At 38.8% G+C, this 22,313-nt stretch overlaps 1 protein-coding gene across 1 annotated transcript in view; it reads left to right on the forward strand.

Annotated features, from left to right (window-relative positions):
• Positions 1 to 1,269: 1,269 nt before the first annotated feature.
• The window catches only part of RLIM (ring finger protein, LIM domain interacting), a 29,060-nt gene continuing 8,016 nt past the window's right edge, over positions 1,270 to 22,313 (forward strand). Inside the window, exons 1-3 of the mRNA XM_025372907.1 lie at positions 1,270 to 1,431; positions 19,487 to 19,679; positions 21,159 to 21,242. Of these exons, the coding sequence (XP_025228692.1) occupies positions 19,511 to 19,679; positions 21,159 to 21,242 (253 nt within the window). The 5' untranslated portion in view covers positions 1,270 to 1,431; positions 19,487 to 19,510. The remainder of the gene's footprint in view (positions 1,432 to 19,486; positions 19,680 to 21,158; positions 21,243 to 22,313) is intronic.

Raw genomic sequence — 22,313 nt, forward strand, 5'->3', positions numbered from 1 at the left:
AAAACTTGGGTAAGGTTTTCCTTTAACTGTGACAATGGGAGTGGCATGCTGTGTGGCGCGTTCCCTCAATTCTTTCAGGCATTGCTACCGAAGAAAGGCCTTCTTTAACTGTCCTTTTACAAATTCCAACGTTATCAGATTTTCCCACCCTTTTACAATCACCGCCCTTTTTCGAATACTTTAGAGTTACCGCCTCAAAGTTATCAGTCTTTTACACATCTCGAATCCGTTTGCCCCTTGAAGGAACTCTTCCGTCCCCCTTCTCCTTGATTTTTCTCCTTGGTATTTACCACTAACATTATATATATATATATATATATATATACATACACACACACATACATATATATATATTTGTGTGTGTGTATATATATGTATATATATTTGTTTGTTTCTAAATTATTGTCCCCGGCCCTCAGTAAATTATAAAGACTCAAGAACTGGGATTTTGATATTTCCTTTTTTTTTTTTTTTTTGAGACAGACCCTTGCTCTGTCACCCAGACTGGAGTGCAGTGGTGTGATCTTGGCTCACTGCAACCTCCGCCTCCTAGGGTCAGCTATTCTCCTGCCTCAGCCTCCCGAGTAGCAGGGATTACAGGCGCCCGCCACCACGGCTACTTTCGGTATTTTCAGTAGAGAGTGGGTTTCGCCATGTTGGCCAGGCTGGCCTCGCACTCCTGACCTCAGGTGATCCGCCCGCTTCAGCCTCCCAAAGTGCTAGGATTACAGGCGTGAGCCACCGCGCCCGGCCTGTTTTCTTTCTAAATTTTGGTCTATTTTAATTTCCTAAGCAGCTACAATGGCGTTTGACATACAGTTGGCATTCAGTAAATACATGTTGAATAAAACGTAGGCTACTGTATGAACTGGTCTGGACGGATTGTGTGAACTGATGTGATGTCAGGTTAGACTAATATCACATTTCTCACTCTCTGAAAATGTCTTCAAGCAGTCAGACAGTGACGTCCTTCAGTTTTCAAAATGGGAAAGCGAAGGTTCCCACAATTCTCACAACGCAAATTTCTCGCCACAATTCAAAATGGCGGAGGAGGGTGGGGCCTGTCACATGGTGGGCGTCATAACAGCTTTCCTTTTCCAAACCGCCGCGTCGTCTGCCGTCCCCCTCCTCCTCCCGCGGAGCCTTTTCGAGGAATCGACTGGGATTGGCTAATAGGCTGGGAGTGGGGCTGCGATGCCGGGACGCGGCATCATCACTTCCTGTTGTGGGCAGTCGTTTCCTGTCGCTGCTTGGTAACAATGGGGAAGATAATGGCTGCCTGAGCAACGTCTCCGAGCAGGCGCTGGGCTAGAGGCGGGTCTCAACCAGCTACTCATTGGAGTGGGCTTGAGAGCGGCGGCCAGGGAGGTGCGGAGCAGCCTCGGCGGCGGCGGCCGAACCAACCGAGTCGGATCCTGACCCTAAAACCTAGTAAGTGAAGACTTGGGAATCCTGTGAGAAATGGATGTAGAGCGAGAGGAAGACAGCGGAGCCGCGGCTGCCGCGTTCTCTCAAAATGGCCCGAGTGACGCGTCGTGGCAGAGGCTCAGCGCCGCCTCCGGACCCCAGGCCCGTTGCTGCGGGGGGCTCCGTGGCGTAGTCGCCGCTGCCATTTTAGTTGAGTGGTATAGTCGACAGGCGCTTTGAAGGGGAAGAAGGTGGGTAGTACTTCCTCTCCGTGGCCGCGCGAGCTGCAGCCCAGGCCCTCCCGAGCCTTAGGAAATCAGGGGAGGCGGTTTTCGAGTTTTGGCCTCAGGCATCAGAATCTTAGAGCGTCTCAGGCTTTTTCTTCTCTGTTCTCTGGAGGCTTCCCTGAGCTCCCCGCGTTTTTCATGGCGGGCTTGGGTTTGGGAAAAGGGAAGTAAAAAATCAGGCTGCCCAAAGTGAGATGCTGGGAACTCCTGGGCCTTTAGATTTCCCCAGATTTGCAAAACCTCGTTTTGTGCCCTTCTGCAGGGTATTACCAATTAGGCGCCCCCTGGGGCCGCGATGACATCTTCCCTGAGGATCTGAGGCAAATGTGGTCTTGCTCGAATAACCCTGGCATATCCTTTGCCAGGTATCACTGGAAGGATCCCCTGCAAAAGAGAGGGAAAAGCCGTTAGGTGTTTGTTGTTTTCTCCTGGGTAAGGGATGGAATTAGGCCAAATTATTTCCAAGTTAATTTCTGTTTAATCAACCAACAACCCAATCCCTCCCCCGTTTAAAAAAAAAAAAAGTCTAAGGGGTCTCTGCTTATGCAGGCGGTACCTGCCACGCACGCCATAGCTTAGTAACTAGTATTAACCGGTTGGGCTTCTGCTTCCTGAATACTCGGTCCCTTTTTCCCTTATGCTGATTAATTTCAAGATGGAGGAGACAGCCACGTTCCTTCCCTAGACAGTTTCACCATACTTATTCCACAGGTTAGTCTGGGAATGTGAGGCCTAGCAGTCCTGTTATTGAGGTCATTTTTTTTTCATTTTGGGGCAAGAGGAAGCAGTTATATCAGATTGTCATCTACCATTTGCAAGACCCCACAATGATTTTTTTGCCAGAAATAAGGAGCCCGCATTTCCTGAATCAGAATTAACCGCAGTGCTTTGGACTGATTGAAAGGGGGAAGAAATAATAAACCTACTGCTACTAATCATTTCTTTCACTCTTCGTGATTATAGACAAAGTAACTACTTATCACCCCATTAGGTACATTGTGTCTTCCCTGGAAGACTGGCACAATTATAGCCCCTCCCCCTCCCCGTGACTTTTCTAAACTGTAAAAATATAGCTTAGGTAGGTAGAAAGACCAATCCACTTTTTAAAACTTGATTTTAGGACACTCTCCACTTACTGAAAAATGTTACAAAGATTTTTTAGCCCATGATGTTCTGATGAATTTTAATACTTTAGTCCCTACCTTAGGCTAGTGTAATGTGCCCGATAAGTTCTTGAAAGTGACTATCAGAATCTGAAAATAATTACTGATATGATAAGAAAGGCCTATTTTAAGCTTATAATGAAACGTAAATTGTCTCTCAGTCTTAAAAGACATGTTTTATCTAACTCCTGGTCCCCTCTGACCTTCTTGCTCTCACCAAATGCCCTAATACTAGCATTGAGTGAGGTTGGGTTGTGGTGTGTCTGTATTGTTTTTTGTTTTTTGTTTTTTTTAGGTTGTGTCTGATTCAAAGAAAATGTGTATCTTTTAAAAGAGGAAGAATAATGGATTCTTTTTTTTTCTAGAGCAGAGTGTGAAGAAAACTAAAATCCAGTTTATTGTATTTCAATACTATGTCATAACAGTCAGGTAATTTATTTTTTGTTGCGTCTCCTGATGATTTATGTGTAGAATGCATGTTTACAAATATTTATTGTTCTATTTTGCAGGCCCTGTAATTCGATGGGCTCATTGATAGATGTTAGATGGTGTTGGGTATTCTTCATGATAAGAATGGGTACTTTTCACTGGGAATTAAAAGGGTAATGTTTCTGGATACCTGGAACTCACCAGTGCTTTATCTGTGCATTTGACTCTTTAATGTCTGAGGTTTACCAATACCTGTATAGAACAAAAAAAAAATTTGTTGTCTTATATCATTGTTGGAATGGCATGAGTATAAGTAAAATAACATTTAAATGTTCATTGGATAACTAAATGAAATATCAGTAGAATAGCTTACAAGAGTATGATCTTACATTACTTTGGTGGTTGATTTTTTTCCTTTAAGATTCAAAAATTCATAATTGATACATGATACTCTTAATTGGTATTAACTCCTTTCATTATTATTATCATTGTCATTAGGGTAACCACATAATTTATTGCCCTAACCAAGACACTTTTAAGAACAAAAGGAACATTAATAATTCCTGGACAACAGGTGCAAACCTTGATTGTCCCAGACAAACTGGGATGGATACTTAGCCTAAATTCATAACCAACTTCTGCTGAAGGCCTGTGATGCTAGGCTATGTGCTTTACATGCATTATTTTATAATCCTCACAACAAAGCCTTATGAGAATGTTAACTGTTTTATAGAGGAAACCAAACACCCAAAGAGGTTAAGTATAATTTGTCCTCAGTTAAATAGCTTTAAGTGGTAGAGCCCTCATTTTATCCCAGGCCTGTGTGACATTATGCTTCTAGGTTTGATTGCTGTCTAATTAGATAGGAAATTCAATGAAAATGAAAGGTTGTAGTAAAAAAGTCTGTAGGTTATGTTGCATCAGAAACCTTTATTAACACTTAAAGATTATCCAGCAATCCCCCCTTTTTGTCTGTTACATTCCTGTTTCAGCTATTATGCATGTTTACAAATATTTATTCTATTTTGCAGGCCTTGTAATTGGATGGGCTCGTTGATAGATGTTAAATAGATAGCTCTTTGTATATAATTTGATAAACTTAATTTAAAATCAGAAATTATTTTAAGAAATAGCTTAATAATGAAATGATCCGGAAATATTAGGCTGGTTGGATATCTTTGAGGTTAGTGAACATGTAGTGAACCTTAAATAATATAGTAGGTCAAATGAGGCATCTGCCTTTATGGAATTACATTATGTGTACATTAATTTTTCCATGGCCATGGTGGATCAGAAATAGAGCAAATCACCAACCAGCCTCCTCCTGTTCTCTTCATTTACAATAGAGTGGATGACCAATCAGAGAATAAAAAGTCTTCTGTCAAACCCAAACCAATGAGGTCCTAGAATTTTGTGCCACTGCATAGAACTGGACAAGTTTTTCTTTAACACAAAGATTTCCAAAACCTATGGCCCATTGATTTCAGAAAGTATCTAGTTTACATAATAAATTGAAATTCTGATGTCCAATATAAGAAAGCAACAACACTTCTGTGTCTATTTTTCTTTCATTTTTTTTTCTCAACCTCAAGCATGAAAGTTTCCCAGATAATCCAGCAATTCATTTCTCTTTTTATCAATTGAGGTATTTTTAAAATACACCTCACTTGGGGGAATATATTTATGAACTTGTGGTTTTTCTCCTGAAATATATAGTTGGTATTTTTGCTCTAGATTTTCTTATATTTTAATGCTCCAACCCAAGGTGGGTTTTTTTGTTTTTTGTTTTTTTTGGTTTGGGGGAAGGTCAGGACAAGCTTTGCTCTGTCGCCCAGGCTGGAGTGCAGTCGCGTGATCTTGGCTCTCTGCAACCTCCGCCTCCCGGGTTCAAGTGATTCTCCTGCCTCAGCCTCCCAAGTAGCTGGGATTACAGGCATGTGCCACCACGCCTGGCTAACTTTTGTATTTTTGCTGGAGAAGGAGTTTCACTATGTTGGCCAAGCTGGTCTTTAACTCCTGACCTCAGGTGATCCACCTGCCTCAGCCTCCCCAAGTGCAGGGATTACAGGTGTGAGCCACTGCGCCCAGCCCCCAATCCAAGAGTTTAATCTCATTAGTCATAATAGCACCTACATATTTGTGAGACAAATAATCTGTAGGCGGAGAGCACTTGGTGCATTATATAGATTCGTGAATTTCTTGCAGTAATTTTGCAGCTACAGGTTGGGTTGCTATTAAAACATTTGACAGGCTAATGGTGTTTCCATGATGGTGAACATGTTACTTCCTGGGAGAAAGGAGGTATTTGTGTTTGATGTTTTAAATTTTTTTCTGGAATGACAAAAGGTCCCTTCTGATATCCCTTGACTGTAGGAAGAAAGGTGTTAACTACAATTTTCATGTTTTATTGACGAATAAAAGTTCCCTTTAGTGCTGATTATAACTAAGACCATATGAATTATCTAAACTGGGACACTTTTGAGAGTGAAAGGGAGAGCCATATTACTAATTGCTTCAGTACAAGTGTAAACCATTACTCTTCTGGACATAGGTATACTAGTTCAGGAAGGACAATTGTCATCATGGTTGGTCTTAAATACAAAATTATTTCCTCAAATAATATAACTGATTGGTATAGATAGTATTTTTAGTTAAGTGATTTTAATTTTAAAAATTGGCTTCACTCTTTAAAAACCTGATTTTTGATGGAAAAATCTTAGGTCCTTAAAATAGTGCCTTAGTTACTGATGAACACCAGCATTGTCAGTTATCAGTGATTTTTACATTAATAACTTAAACACATGCACTCTGGGTTTTTGAGTCATTTTCTTTTTGACTTCTTAGGAATAATGAGAGAAGCAAGTCAAAATGAGTTTATGGATAAGACCAAATTTTAATTTAGTGGCATAGCTCGATAATAAAAGAACATAAAATGGGTAATTGAAGATTAAATTCACTGTCTAGATTAAAGTATTTGACTGAGATGAAATGTCATAATGGTTTCCTTTTTTAACTAACTTGATCCTGTAGATCGACAGAATTTGGCATGGTCTTCAGTCTTTTGATTTACTGAAGTTCTTAACACTCTTTCAGTTTAACTGTTTTAGAGGGTTTTAGTAAAAGTTGTTTGAGCTGCAAGTCGGTAGGTACATGAGGAACATTCCTGAGTCCTTTTAGTTTTTCTCTGTCCTTTTCAAGTGGTAAAGATAGAAGAATGTAAATGGAGGCTAAGCTAACTGCCATTCAGAATCTCTTATTGCTATAGTAGCATGAGCAGTGGTGGATGCCTTGGTAGCATTTTCTGATAGATCACTCTTGGAAATTATCAACAAATTGTTTAGTTGGTGAGAGGTATCATGCAATAAGGAAAGTCAGTGAGACATTAACCCTTCCTGTTCTTTTTTTTTTTTTTAAGAATGCTTTATATTTCTTTTCAACAAGTTAAGATAACCACATAAGTGGAGGTAGAAGTACATTGAGTGAAATGGTAGTGAGAAAAGCAGAGCTTATAAGCTTATGCCCTAGTTATTTGTGCTGTTTTCTAAACCTAATTTTTCTTAATATCGAAATGTGGCCTAGGTTATGTCTTATTTACAGTCACAGATACATAGAACTGGAAAGTACCTTGCAGATGGTTTAATCCAATACTCTAATATTGGTGGAGATTCTATGGCACAAGAGGTTAAATGAATTGGCCAAATCCACATAACCAAGTTATAGCCAAGACTAGATTTCAGTGTGTCTTTTTTCCTTTCACAGAGCTGAATTTCACCCTGCTACCCATGTGTAGAATAAAAAAAGATACCTGGTTGTTATCAAATATTTGTCTGTTACAAATACCGTAGCATTTGAATTAAACATTCTATATATGAAGAATCCCCAACGCTTTTGGTGCCTACATACATGATGGTACTTTTGGTTTCTGGCCTGAAATTCAGCAGTTCTTTGTGATTTAACTTTTTAAAAACTGAATAAAGTATTTTTCATTTTGGTGATGGTATTTAACATTTTCTTCATTGACACAGATCACATGTTATTAGTTCTTATCTCCTTTATGAGGTTCTTTTTTGGGTTTTGTGTGTGTGTGTGTGTTTGTGGTGCGTGGTTTTTTGTTGTTGTTGTTTGTTTTTGAGACGGAGTCTTGCTCTGTCACCCAGGCTGGAGTGCAATGGCACGATCTCTGCTCACTGCAACCTCCACCTCCCAGGTTCAAGCGATTCTCCCGCCTCAGCCTCCCGAGTAGCTGGGATTACAGGCAGCCACCATCATGCCTGGCAAATTTTTGTATTTTTGTAGAGACAGGGTTTCACCATGTTGGTCAGGCTGGTCTTGAACTCCTGACCTCAGGTGATCCGCCTGCCTCAGCCTCCCAAATTGCTGGGATTACAGGCGTGAGCCTCTGTGCTTGGCCTCCTTTATGAGGTTCTTAATGAAGCTCTTGCAAACAAAATGGATTGCCCTTCTCTTGTCAGTGTGACACATTTTTGTGTTCATACCTGTAATTTTTAAAACATTGGCATGTCCTGCTTTAGAACTTTATTATAGAATTTGGAGCTTGAATGAACACATGCACAAGGTGAACATATTCAACACGATTTAGTAGTTACTTGATGTTAGGTTACCTTAATTCCTCCCTCCCACCCCCCCCTTTTTAAAAAAAAAAAAAAAACAAAACAAAAGAGGTAATTTCTTCCAGGTGACTTTTTAAATTTTGATATGGAGTCTCACTCTGTCACCCAGACTGGAGTGCTGTGGCGTAATCTGAGCTCACTGCAACCTCTGCCCCCAAGCTCAAGCAATCCTCCCACCTCAGCCACATCAGGTCCCAAGTAGCTGGGACCACAGATTGGCGTTACCCTGCCTAACTAAGTTTTTGTATCTTTGGTAGAGACAGGGTTTCACCATGTTGCCCAGGCTGGTCTTGAACTCCTGGGCTCAAGCGATCCGCCAACCTCGACCTCCCAAAGTGCTGGGATTACAGGTGTGGGCCACCACACTCGGCCGGCACCATGCCCAGCCAAGATGACTTACTTTTTAAAATTGGTTTTTACACAAGCATTTCACTTGGTGTTTCAGAATTTAGTTTTGTAAGGTCTGTTTTATTAATGGTATTTTTGGATGCCTTAAGTCTCCTTAATTGGGTACTATAATGTAGTGTGTCCATCAAATATAACATGCCTGTGTTTATGCTTAGCACCAGGTCTCCTGACCTGTTAGTACTGAACAATATGTTTTAAATGACTTTTTGCCTTAACATTATAACAATTAAATTTTTAAAAGTTTGGTGTGCATGGATTAGAAGAATTAAATGAGATATTACATTTAGCAGTAATCAGAAAGTCATTTGCATAATTTATATTAATATATAATAATGACTAGAAGAAGTTGGGATTATTAACAATACTTTAAAATTCTCAAGGTGAATAAAATCTGTTTTAAATAAATCTCAGGCTTGGTGTTCTTGCTGGCCTTTCCTCTCCAGAATTAAATTTACCTGATACAATCCCATTCATTGACCAGATGAGTAGCTCTTTGAAACGATTGGGCAGAATTTCTAATTTGGTTTCTTGTTTCCAGGAATGGATTTGGATATATTGGCACACAGTACTGTAAAAGAAATAAGCTTAATAAAATATGCTGTTTATCTAAGGAGCAACTGTATTTTTAAAAATTACTAAAAGTTGACTTATTTAAAAATAAGTCCATCTAGGTTTGTGCTGCTTATAAAAGGTGTTTTGTCATTTTGGAATTTTTCATACAGGGAGTGAACATGCTGTAAAAAGCTCATAGAATAGTTTAGTCATCCCTATTGGGATTGAAGGAAGGAATGTGTTTTAAAGTATAGAGTCTTGGGTTATGTTGGAGGGCGGTTATCTTAGTGAAAAGTTGACTGGATTTGGAATGCAGAGACCTGGATTTAATTACTGGCCCTTTCCATTTACTAGCCACATGGTTTTTGGTAAATCACTTTCTTTCTCTGTGCTTCTGTTTCTCACCTGTAGAGGTGGTGATTCCTACTTCATGGGATTATTGTGAAGATTAAATGAAATACAGGTGTATGGGCTGTGTAAATACAGGGTGATGAGTATTGCTTATAGCCAGAGAGAGACCTAAGTGACTTCAAAACAATTATATTTCATTGTCTAAATTACTGTATGTTTCACTGGTAATCTTTGTAGAAAAACAGCTGATGCTAATCATATGCTGAAGTCAAAATTTCTGACTTATGTGAGATAAGAAATAGATTTATGTCCTTCTCTTTTACAGTGATGTTGAAAGATCCCAGGGATGTATAAGGATTCTTTTTTTCCTCTTACTACTTCAACTAGAAATGTACCACAGTATTACTTACTGTAAACTAGAATCTGGAGACCTGTTTTGTTAATATGTTATTCTTCACTAATATTTTCACACCCAAAATGGAGATAGAGCTGTATTTGATCATTTGGACTATGGTTTCCTGATATTTTTGGCATGCCTAAACTTTAAAATGTTTGTTTGCACTTAGTAAACAATAGTGGCAGATTACATCTACCTGGGGCAGAATTTGTGGTTTTTAGATTTATTCCATTTCTTTTTTTTATGCCACTTAGTGAAGGACTGCTTAAAATAAGACCGGGCTCATTGGGTGTGTGAGAGTAAAATTATTTTACAAGGCATTTGAGGGCATTGCCTGAATTCTTGATTTCCATTTTCTTTGCAAATGTAATTACCTCTAGTCCAGGGGACCTCTGCAGGTATTGTAGCCATAGCTTACTCTTTAAATTCCCTTTTAAGGGAAGGAGTGCCTTGCCAGTGCTGAAATGTCTTGACCCCCGATTCCGGTCCATGGGAAATGCTAAGTTAATGCAGAAAGGATGGAGTCTTTGAAATAAGTGTGTTGCAGGAATATCACGGGGAAAATATTTTCCTTGATTGTCTCTGGCATATATATGGAAGGGTAGGGGGAAAGGAGACAGCAGCATATTATTATTATTGAAGAGGTAGTGATTTGGATTTGTTCACATGTTGCTTTATGAGTGTGTCTCATTTAAATTTTGAATTAAATAAAATTTAGAAATCCCTCTTTCATGGAATGAAATCCAAGCTCATCAAGCAGGAGCTGTTTAGGATTCAGAAATCTCTGAAATCACAGTGTCAGGAAAATTTTGAATGGAGGTGTTTTGTCTCTAGTTTCCATGTAGGAAATAGTAGAAATTCTAAAAGGTCAAGAATGAATCTTGAAGATTCATGAGCATAGGAAAGACTTATCTATCCCATGAGTATTGAACATTGTAAGATATTGAACCTTATTGTTTTATTTTTGGAAAACATAAAGGGGATGCAAATAGTGGGTTTGTAGAGCATGAACAATATATTGGTCACATTTAAAACTCTCCCTATTTGGGATTTCTCTGTCTTACAAAGAAATACTTTAAAGTTATGCTGCCCAATATGGTAGCCACTAACCACTGTGTGACTGTTAGACACTTGAAATAAGACTAGTGAAACTGAAATTTTAAGGTTTTTTTAATTTTAAGTTTAAAAAACTGAAGAAGTGTAAAATGTTTTTCCACGAAACACAACTTTAGAACTACATTCCATTTTATCCGTTGAAAATTTAGCATCCAACTTGTGAAAGGCTTTAAGTGTAAAACACACACCAGGTTTCAAAGACAGTATTTTTTAATGTAAAACATCTAAATGATTTTTTTTATGTTGATATGTTGAAATGATTTTTTTTCTTTCTTTCTTTCTTTCTTTCTTTTTTTTTTTTTTTTTTTTTTTGAGACAGAGTCTTACTCTGTCACCCAGGCTGGAGTGCAGTGGCTTGATCTCGGCTTACTGCAACCTCCACCTCTTGGGTTCAAGCAATTCTCCTGCCTTAGCCTCCAGAGTAGGAGTAGCTGGGACTATAGGCGCCTGCTACCAGGTCCGGCTAATTTTTGTATTTTTAGTAGAGATGGGGTTTCGCTATATTGGCCAGGCTGGTCTCAGAACTCCTGACCTTGTGATCAGCCTGCCTCAGCCTCCCAAAGTGGTGGGATTACAGGCATGAGCCACCGCAGTCAGCTGAAATGATTTTTTTTGGTTATGTTGAGTCAAGAAGATACCTTACTAAGATTAATTTCACATGTTTTTACTCTTAAAGCAGCTGCTTGACATTTTTAAAAATTACCTATATGGTTCAAATTGTATCTCTTTTGGACCGTGCTGTTTCAGACAGATTACTAAGGGAAATGAACTCAGTGTTCACATTGGATTACTTTCAGTCATTTAAATATCCACAATATGCAAGGCACTGTGCTAGTGGCATTTGGCAGTTTTTAAGGGACTGTAATTCTGGTTCATTCCCTAAAAGAAATTACTTGGGAAGAGAAGACACATACACTTCAAAAATATAAAACATTATGGAAGGCAGGAAGTGCCACTCTAGTAGCATAGACAAGTGCTATATGCAGAGATGGATGGAAAAATTGCTAGCTGAGATAGTAATAGCTCCTTAGGAGGGAATATCTCATTGGATCTTGAAGGGTAGGTGAAATAGGGAGAGGCTAAGAGGGGGCTGAGGGGAATAGCGGTACATTGTGACAGTAGTAAAGCACAAGGTATGTCAGGGAAGGGGAGTATGGGGTAGAGGCAACCTAAGCGGATTGGTGTTGCTAAGAAAATGTTGTAATTTTGTGTCACTGGAGTATGTAGCTTACTATGACCCTAAGCCCAGAATAGAAGACCAAGAGACTTCACTACCCTGAATAGCATTTTAGTCCAAATGGTCTTTCGGAATCAGTCTCTTCTGGCTCTCACCTAATAACGAATCGTTTTTTTAATATCCAGCTTCTGCTTGATTATCTCTGGAGACAGATAGTTTGCTTGCTTCAAGAGACTGGTAGCATCTCTCTTTTTTTGGCAATTTTGTTAGATTGTTTTACTGAAAGGAAGAATTATTTGCTTCCACATGTCTTTAACTATTGACTCTAATTTAACCCTGTGGTTGCGCTCTCTTTCATGTTATTCCTCTCTAAATATTTGAAGATGGTAATTGTGTCCATTTTTAGTCTTTCTGCAGGCTAAGTACCTCCAGGTAATTCATCCATTTCTTTTGTGATGCTCCCAAGCTTCTCACTAGTGTTTCACTTACTCTACATGTAGTCTGCTTTTGTTTTTGAGACGGGATCTTGCTCTGTTGCCCATGCTGGAGTGCAGTGATGCAATCTTGGCCCACAGCAACCTCTGCCTCCCAGGTTCAAGCGATTCTCCTGCCTCAACCTCCCGAGTAGCTGGGACTACAGGCATGCATCACCATGCCCAGCTAATTTTTTTGGTATTTTTTTTAGTAGAGACTGGGTTTTGCCATGTTGGTCAGGCTAGTCTCAAACTCCTGACCTCAAATGATCCGCCCAACTCTGCCTCCCAAAGTGCTAGGATTACAGGTGTGAGCCACCATGTCCGGCCTTCTACATGTACTCTGAACAGCAAGTTTCAGTGGGGCTGTTACCTGCTTTTATTTGAACACCATTCTATGGAAGCAACTTGTGATTCTCATAGGTTTTGTAGCCAGGTCAGACAGGCTTTTTATTGAGCTTGTGTTAACCAAAAACTTGAGGTATCTTTCATGTGAACTGCCAAGACAGGTTCTTCCCCGACTGTATACTTTTACTATGGGCCCTTCATTAAAGTGTCTGAGGTAGGATATTTACCATTGTTTTTATTTCAGCCCATCCTAGGAATCCACTGATAATTCGTGCTAACTCACAGCTTCGAGTTGTTTATGGATTTGTTTACCATGTCTTGGGCAGATTCATCCAACTGGTTCATTTAAAAATGCTAAAGTTTATAGGGCTGTTTGCAAGTTAACATTGCTTCATAATCTTCGAGGGTGGTATTCAACAACTGTGAATCTTTTTAATTGTATTGTCATCAAGCTCCTTACTACTCAAAGAGTGTATGATTCTAGGTTCAGCATCAACATCACCTGGAGGCTTAATAAAAACGCAGAATCTCAGGCCCTACCCCAATCTACTGAATCAGAATCTGTATTTTAACAAGATTTCCAGATAATTCCTATTACACTGATCTATATTTCTTCATAATAGGAAGAAAAACCTCAGATCCTGTGCAGAAATGAAGTCAGTAAGTCAGCAATGTTATCCTGATGTACCTATCAAAGAGATTCTCATCCCTGACTTTCAAAATAGAATTACCTGTGAAATTTAAAAAATATCCATGTCTAACCAACCCCAGAGAAAGTTCCCTAAATAATTCTAATGTGCAAGCCAAGGTTTGGAACCATCCCTATGTAATGCAAATAAGGTTAATCTTTTCGGGGTTTTTTTTGTATTTTTTAAAGTTTACCAGCAGTGAACTCCACTTCTTGTGAACATACTGTCTTCTACATGTTTGTAGTTTATCTGATAATGTATTTGCAGAATTTTCCCCTAGATGTATTGTTAGATTTTACTGCTCTGTAGTTTATAGATCTCACTTTTTTTGAAGATTGGATCATTTAGCATCTCTCCTGTTCTCTATGACATCTCAAAAAGATTGTCATTAGAAATTATGCATTGTTGGCTTTTGATTTTCTTTGAAAAGTTATTTTTTCCACTCTTTCCAGTTAGATGATTCTCATTGTTGAATAAAATAGAAACAAAATGGAAGTTGAGTGACTCTTCTGTCTTCTGTTAATATATCTGATGCACCCCCCTCCATACTCAGTACAAGACCCCTTTCTTGCTTCACATTCAGTGTTTTAAGTCTTTCGCATATTTTTGCAAGTTTCTGTTCCTTCTGGGCTTTTACCTCCCTGATAACTTTTTTTTTTTTTCCTTTGAGACGGAGTTTCGTTCTTGTCACCCAGGCTGGAGTGCAGTGGCATGATCTCGGCTCACTGCAACCCCCATCTCCCAGGTTCAAGTGATTCTCCTGCCTCAGCCTCCCAAGTAGCTGGGATTACACGCATGCGTCACCACACCAAGCTCTTTTTATTTTTAATTTTTTTTTTTTTTTCTAGTAGAGACAGGGTTTCACCATGTTGACCAGGCTGGTCTCAAACTCCTGACCTTAGGTGATCCACCTGCCTCGGCCTCCCAGAGTGGTGGGATTACAGGCGTGAGCCACTGCACCCAGCCCCCTGATACTATTATTAAGACTTTGTGCCACTGCTGTAACTGTCCTTGGCATGTGAGTTTTCTCTTTTCTTTGATTCATGTCCTTCACATGTCAGAACTTAACCAGATATCTTTGCCTTCTTTGGAAGATTTATATTTTTCAAGCCTTTTAACCCTGCAGCTATTTTCAGAACTGTTTACGTATCCTACACAAGTGAATTTTGTCTTAACTTTCATGCATTAGCGTTCAAACTACTAACTGCTTTATTAAGAACATTGGTTAAATGTTCTTAGCAAATTTGAGAAATTATGGCTGACTTTTTTTTTTCTTTGTGCTCTTCTATATTTTTAAAAATCAGCTGCCTGGCCGGGCACGGTGGCTCAAGCCTGTAATCCCAGCACTTTGGGAGGCCGAGACGGGCGGATCACGAGGTCAGGAGATCGAGACCATCCTGGCTGACACGGTGAAACCCCGTCTCTACTAGAAAATACAAAAAACTAGCCGGGCGACGTGGCGGGCGCCTGTAGTCCCAGCTACTCGGGAGGCTGAGGCAGGAGAATGGCGTAAACCCGGGAGGCGGAGCTTGCTGTGAGCCGAGATCGTGCCATTGCACTCCAGCCTGGGCGGCAGAGCGAGACTCCGTCTCAAAAAAAAAAAAAAAAAATCAGCTGCCTTTACCATTTCCAATACCAAGTTGTATTACCTGAGATTCATGTGGGAAAACTTGGCTTCCTTTACTTTTTTTTTTTTTTTTTTGTATTTTTTAGTGCCTGTTTTTTGTGTGTGTTTTATTTAAGCGTCAAAGTTTCAAGTATTATAAAGTAAGCATTTGTCAGAAATGTATATAGTATAATCTTACTACAATTAAGCAATCTCAATTATGAGATTAACAAACTCCAAAAATATTGTGATCTCCCCCCACCACCACCACCACGTTTCTTGACATGCTCATCTTAATTAAACAATGATAGGATAGTTCTAAGAATAATGATCTAAGGAAAACAGTGGAGATCTAGGTATGCCCATGTCTAGACTAAAATCTGTTTAGGCTTAGCAAGCAGGCAGGGTTTGACAAGACAGGCTTCTTTGTGTTTTTATATCTGGAGTAAGACTTGACTTTTCTCTTTAGAATTGATTTGTGAATATTCTGGCACTTCAGGTGTTGTGTGTGGGTGTATGTGGGGTTAAGTCATAGTACCAATATACACTACCCTTTTTCCATAAGTCAAATTTTCATGTTGTCCTAGTCTGTTCAGGTTGCTGTAATAGACTATCGTAAACTGGGTGGCTTATAAACAACAAAAACATATCTTTCACAGTTCTGGAGACTGGAAAATCCAAGATCAGGGTGCCAGCAGATTTGATATCTGTTGAGAGCCCAATTCCTCATAGACAGCTGTCTTCTCACTTTAACCTCAATGGCAAAAGGACAGAGGAACTCTCTGGGGACTGTTTTATAAAGGCGTAAATCTCATTCATGACGGCCCAATCCTTATGACCAAAGGCCCAACCTCCTAATATATTCATCTTGGGGTTTAGGATTTCAACATGTGAATTTGAGGGGGACATTCACATGTTGGGGTTTAGGATTTCAACGTGAATTTGAGGGGAACATTCGGTCAGTAGCACATATGTTCATGGAATTTAGTTGTGTTTGTGGGGAACGTAAGGGGAGTCTGGGGTTGTAAGGGAAAGAATCAGGATGAACATTTTTGTTTGTAGTCTCCCTGTATTTTAGATTGTTGACTACCATTGTTTTTTTGTGTGCAGTTAATTGATGAATATGTGTGGAATGTCTGCCAATATTCTGGTTTCCTTAAACTCGTACAAATAGTGAATGACAAATAAGAATTTTTGGCTAAGTTTATGTATTACCTAGAACAGGAGTTGGCATACTTTTTCTGTAAAAGGCCAGATAGTATAATATTTTAGGCTTTGCAGATCAAAAAGCAAAATTGAGCATATTGTTACTTACACAAAAAAAGAGAGAAACAAAATTCTCAGTTTTTCCTGGTAAAATTCAAAATGTAATAACACTAATTGAGTACAGTGTTTTGTGAGATAGGTTTACTAATAAGAAGAATGACACTCTTTTGAGGGTAACATTTTGCTTAATTGGGATTCATAGCTAGTCTTCCTTATTAGTCATTTGCAAATGTTCATTTATGGCTAACTTAAATATTTAATATTTGAAAGTATCTTTTCATACATATAGGTATTATTATCTTAAGCAATCCACAAGTGTATGATTTTAGTGAAGTGTATTCATCTTTTAGAAGGTATCTACAGAATTTTGTTAGATTTTTTATGGGTTTTTTTTGTTGTTGTTTTTGTTTTTTTTTTCAGATGGAGTCTCGCTCTGTCACCCAGGCTGGAGTGCAGTGGCACGATCTCTGCTCACTGCAAGCTCCGCCTCCCGAGTTCACGCCATTCTCCTGCCTCAGCCTCCCGAGTAGCTGGGACTACAGGCGCCTGCCACCACACCCAGCTAATTTTTTGTATTTTCAGTAGAGGCGGGGTTTCACCGTATTAGCCAGGATGGTATCCATCTCCTGACCTCATGATCCGCCTACCTCAGCCTCCCAAAGTGCTGGGATTACAGGTGTGAGCCACCATGCCCGGCGATTTTTTATCTTTTAATTTTTTATGAAGATGGGGTCTCACTATGTTGCCCAAGCTGGTCTTGAACTGCTAGGCTCAAGTGATCCTCCTACCTCGGCCTCCCAAAGTGCTGAGATTACAGGTGTGAGCCACCACACCTAGCCAGATGATTTTAATATTTACCTTTTGGCATATTACCTCTGCAGAGATACCACTTCCACTTCCAGTTGAGAGTTAGATGGAAGCTCCTCAGTTGCACAGTTAAATGGATTTTGAAATAAGGAAATTTATTTTGTGCTTACATTGGGGTCTGCAAAACACTTCTGGAATTGTAGCTTGAGCTCAGAAAATGTATGTGTTACAAATTTGTATGGGAATGGAGCTGTCATTACTTTGTCAGCACATGAAGTATATAAAACAGCTTGACATTACATGTGATACAAATGTTATTGTTGAAATGGCTTTACCACAGTGTAAGTTTCATATATAAGTGTTTTTTGCTTTGTTGTTTTAGGATGAATTCATGAAGAAACATTATCAAGTCTGCAGGAAACACTAATTTTCCAAGCTATTCATTGTTTGATAATAGTAACTGAGAGCAGTTCTCATGCAGAAAAAAAATTCCATCTTTGCCTTGAGCACAACAAATCACAATAAAACTTTACCAATATTAGCCCATCAAAATGCTGTGTGGTAGAGCAAGACAAGATTTCTGACAAAAATTCATGGAACTTGAACTTAAACCAGAGTTCGTAAGAGAGAAGTTCATCATTAGTGCTACTGGTTCAGTAATATGATAGATTGAAATATTTTCTTCAGATCACCTGCTGATGAGTAATAAAATAAATAACCATAAACGTTAAGTACCTTACATTTTCATAAACTTGGTAAATTTGTCCAACTAGATCTTTTTCCATTCCATATGTATTTTTACCATTCCAGTAGTAACATATCTTATTATCAGATTCTGCTTCAGGTTGTGCTGAATTAGAGTTTTTTCAGCTTTGAAAATATTCTCACCTATGATTATTTCATGTAGACTACACATAGAGGCTACTTCTGCAGTTCAAACTCCTTGAATAATCAACACTTGGTTCTTTGAATAAACAATAACTTTTAAGTAGTATCAGTTACATTTTGTCAACAAATCAAGAGCCAAAGAGAGAACCACTCCATCATTTACCTTATTTTTCAGTTGATTAGTGACGTTGCTTTCAGTATTCCCAACTTTTTGGACCACTATACTCAACAAAATTCCAATATTTATTTTCTCTGGACACAGTTCTTCAGCTTCTGCACTCAAACATAATTTCACTAACTCACCATCAATAAACAGCTTTCCTTGCTTAGCCAATAAATGAGCCGCTTGGAAATTTACTTTGACTGAAGCCTCATTTTTATTTTTGTGAAGAAATATTTTGTGATGAGATTTCACTTTAAATTTTCTAACTTTTTAAACTGTAGCTTTCCTGTGAATTGGGAATATTGTCACTAGTGTTTAATAGTGTCAGTATATATTGTATTTAGTATATAGTCTTTTTTGCATAATCATGCATTCTTTGCCATCTAATCTGATTTTTGAAAAATCCATCCTCTGCTGCACCTTTAAGCATGACATTCAGAGTCCACTTTTCTCTTTGTTTGAGATGATGAGCGTGTACTCAGTTTTTTTTAATGTCACAGTATGAAAGCACTTGAAATGCTGTCGTTATAACTACATCATTGCAACTTGGAGTGCACAGAGCAGCAGTCCAAAGCAATGGAAGTGCCACATACAGTCTCAAAACTGCTCAACTCTGCCATTATAGCACAGAAGCAGACATAGATAACATGTAAATGAATGTGTATGGCTGTGTTCCAATAAAACTTTATGAACACTAAAATGTGAATTTTGTATGTCACAAGTTAGTATATAAAAACCATTCTTAGATTGCAAGGAGAATAAAAATATGCAGCATGAGGCTGGGTGCGGTGGCTCATACCTGTAATCCCAGCACTTTGGGAGGCCAAGGAGGGCGGGTCACTTGAGGTCAGGAGGTTGAGACCAGACTGGCCAACATGGTGAAACCCTGTCTCTACTAAAAATACAAAAATTAGTTGGGTGTGGTGGCAGGTGCCTGTCGTCCCAGCTACTTCGGGAGGTTGAGGCAGAGAATCAACTTGAACCTGGGATGTGGAGGTTGCAATAAGCCGAGATCACACTACTGCACTCTAGCCTGGTTGAGAGAGCAAGGCTCCATCTCAAAAAAAAACACAAAAAATACCACAGTATGTCTGGATTTGGCCCAAGGGCTTTAGTTCGCCAACCCTGTCTGGCTCAAGGGCTGTAGTTTGCCAACCGTTGACCTACTCTTAATATAACAGTGCTTTTTAGGAGTTTTTGTTAGGAAATTTCATTTGAGGTCTGAAAATCCACGTCTAGACCTACATTCTGGATTTTTACATAATTAAAACTTGTATAGAATGCATAGTGACTTTTATTTTCAAGATTAGTCTCCTTTCTCTTTTCAGGTAATTTTCCACTTGTTCATCAATATGGAAAACTCAGATTCTAACGACAAAGGAAGTGGTGATCAGTCTGCAGCACAGCGCAGAAGTCAGATGGACCGATTGGATCGGGAAGAAGCTTTCTATCAATTTGTAAATAACCTGAGTGAAGAAGATTATAGGCTTATGAGAGATAACAATTTGCTAGGCACCCCAGGTATGCTTACATATATTTAAGGATTTATAAATGTAAATTGCTGGTTTAAAAAAAAATACCTGAACCTGTTTTAAAAATCCATTTCTTTAGCCATTATGAAATATTATTTAATATAAGGGATATGGAATGACATTTATTGCTGTATTTATTGCCTGATTGTATTTACTCATGTTTGGAATTATACTATATCAGAGAGATTTTTAACTTATGAATTATAATATGAATTTTTAATGTTCTTAGTTAGCTTTATCTAACTTACTAGATAAAAATCCAAGTGTAGAATAGCTAATGGGAACTTAGTTTTTAGGAAAGACTTATTCTATTTTGTTAAATCTCTGATTTTTTGAATATGTCCCAGTTGTAATACTCCAGAGCTAGCCTTGGGTAACATAGCAATTAGAAGTTTGTGCTTGATTATCTTTTACCCCACGAAGTCCCATTTGATCCTAGTTAAAACTCAGTGTCTGTCTTCCTCCTCATCTGTTTAATTCTACTTACCTTTGAGTAATTGCTTAGATTTTAAAAGGTAAGGTTTTTGCATGACTTTTAAGAGAGGGAGTGTGTTTTGAGCCAACAGTACCAGGCTTGAATCAGAATGCCTTAGTTGGAGTTCTGGCCCTGCTGTTTGATGTGGCTTCTGGCAAGCCAGTCTATCACTCAGTCTGTTTCTTCATTTTAAAATGCAGATAACAATATCTTCCTCTCAAAGCTTCAATTCTTAAAAATTACTTACTTATTTACTTTTAAGACAGGGTCTCATTATGTTGCCCTGGCTGGACTCAAGGGATTCTTCTGCCTGAGTCTCCCAACCTAACAAGCTGGCACTACAGATGCAATACCACTGTGTGCCCAGCTTAGAATTGCCTTTGCCTTTTTTTTTTTTTTTTTTTTAAGCGGAGTCTTGCTCCATCGCCCAGGCTGGAGTGCAGTGGTGCAGTCCCGGCTCACTGCAACCTCTGCCTCCCAGGTTCAAGTGACCCTGCTCCTCAGTCTCCTAAGTAGCTGGGATTACAGGCGCCCACCACCACGCCTGCCTAATTTTTGTATTTTTAGTAGAGATGGGGTTTTGCCATGTTGACCAGGCTGGTCATGAACTCCTGACCTCTGGTGATCCACTTGCCTCGGCCTCCCAAAGTGCTGGGAGTACAGGCATGAGCCACCATGCCTGGCCTAGAGTTGCAATTTTTAAAAGTTAGATCTTATATGCAAAAGAACTTTGTAAATTGCTTGTAATATGTTTCCAAAGAAGTGAATTTTTCCCGGGTCCTACCTACTCCTTGGTTTTTCTCTCAGAGAGTTGGGAACCACCGGTTTTCTTTTTTCTTTCTTTTTTTTTTTTTTTTTTATTACGTTTTCTCTTAACTTTTAAAAATATGATTTTTTTCTAATCATCTTGTGTCAGATTACTATGAGTCACTGATAAAGTATTTGATTGTCATACCCCTAATGTCATTTTTGCCCTGTGGTGTTAAATTTCAGGTGAAAGTACTGAGGAAGAGTTGCTGAGAAGACTACAGCAAATTAAAGAAGGCCCACCACCGCAAAACTCAGATGAAAATAGAGGTATATTTTGGTTTTGGTGGGGAGGTGGATAGATGATAGAATGATAGGAGCTTTGTAATAGTAAATGTCAGCCAAAGATTATCCAAATTTGGCACAAATTAATTTGGTGCTAAGTAACTGCTCATAAAAAGAAAACTGACATTTTCTTATCCTTAGTGAGAATGTCAGCATTTTTTTTCTATCTCACCTTTGGGATGTTTATGTTAATTGGAACACAGTGAGAAATGGCCTATTTAAATGTGATTTTGTTTGTTTTTCACCTCCATTGAAATTTATTCCTACTTAATTCCTGCTTTATAAACATGCGACTTCTTCACCAGCAAAAAGAAATGTCTAAACCCAGTGGCTCCTAATGAGATATAATTTTGTCCCATGTGGGACATTAGCAACGTCTGGAGACATTTGTGTAGAGGGCAGGAATGCTGCCAAACATCCTGACATGCCATAATGCACAACACAGCCCCCATGACACAGAATTAACTGGCTTAAAATGTCAAGTAGTACCACTGTTGAGAAATCTTGCTCTAATCTCAGGTCTGGTGTCTCCCTCCCAGTGTCGAGTAGGGATTTTGACTGTGTAACCTGAGAGGCTACGATAATAATTTGGTTCTTGAGCATGCCAGTGTATGTGCTATGCAAGGTTCAGACTACTTATTTGATCTGATCTTTAATTTCATGTCCATTGAAAACCTTGGTAACTTTAAGAAATATGCAAATGCTTTTAAACCTATAAATCTTGTTTGTATTTTTCTTATGGCTACAATAAGTAGTCCTGTATTTTAAAACAACCTCAAATGTTATCGAAGGCACAGTATGTAGACTAATAAAAATTTGACAGAAATGTAGCTTGAACTAAATGTGACTATTGGTTAAACACTGTCTCCTTACCTAGTCTGATTACATTAGTGTTTTGGCAGAGGACTGAAAAAATGTCTTCTGGCCATCCCACAGTGGTATGCTTGGCCTTTATATGATAAAATACTGGAAACAGACTTCCTCTAGATTCCCTTTAAAAATCAAATAATTCTCTAAATTTCTCTAATATAGATTGCTCTTTTCAAATGGAATTAG

This window comes from Theropithecus gelada, chromosome X (genome assembly GCF_003255815.1).
Source record: "Theropithecus gelada isolate Dixy chromosome X, Tgel_1.0, whole genome shotgun sequence".
Taxonomy (NCBI): Eukaryota; Metazoa; Chordata; class Mammalia; order Primates; family Cercopithecidae; genus Theropithecus; species Theropithecus gelada.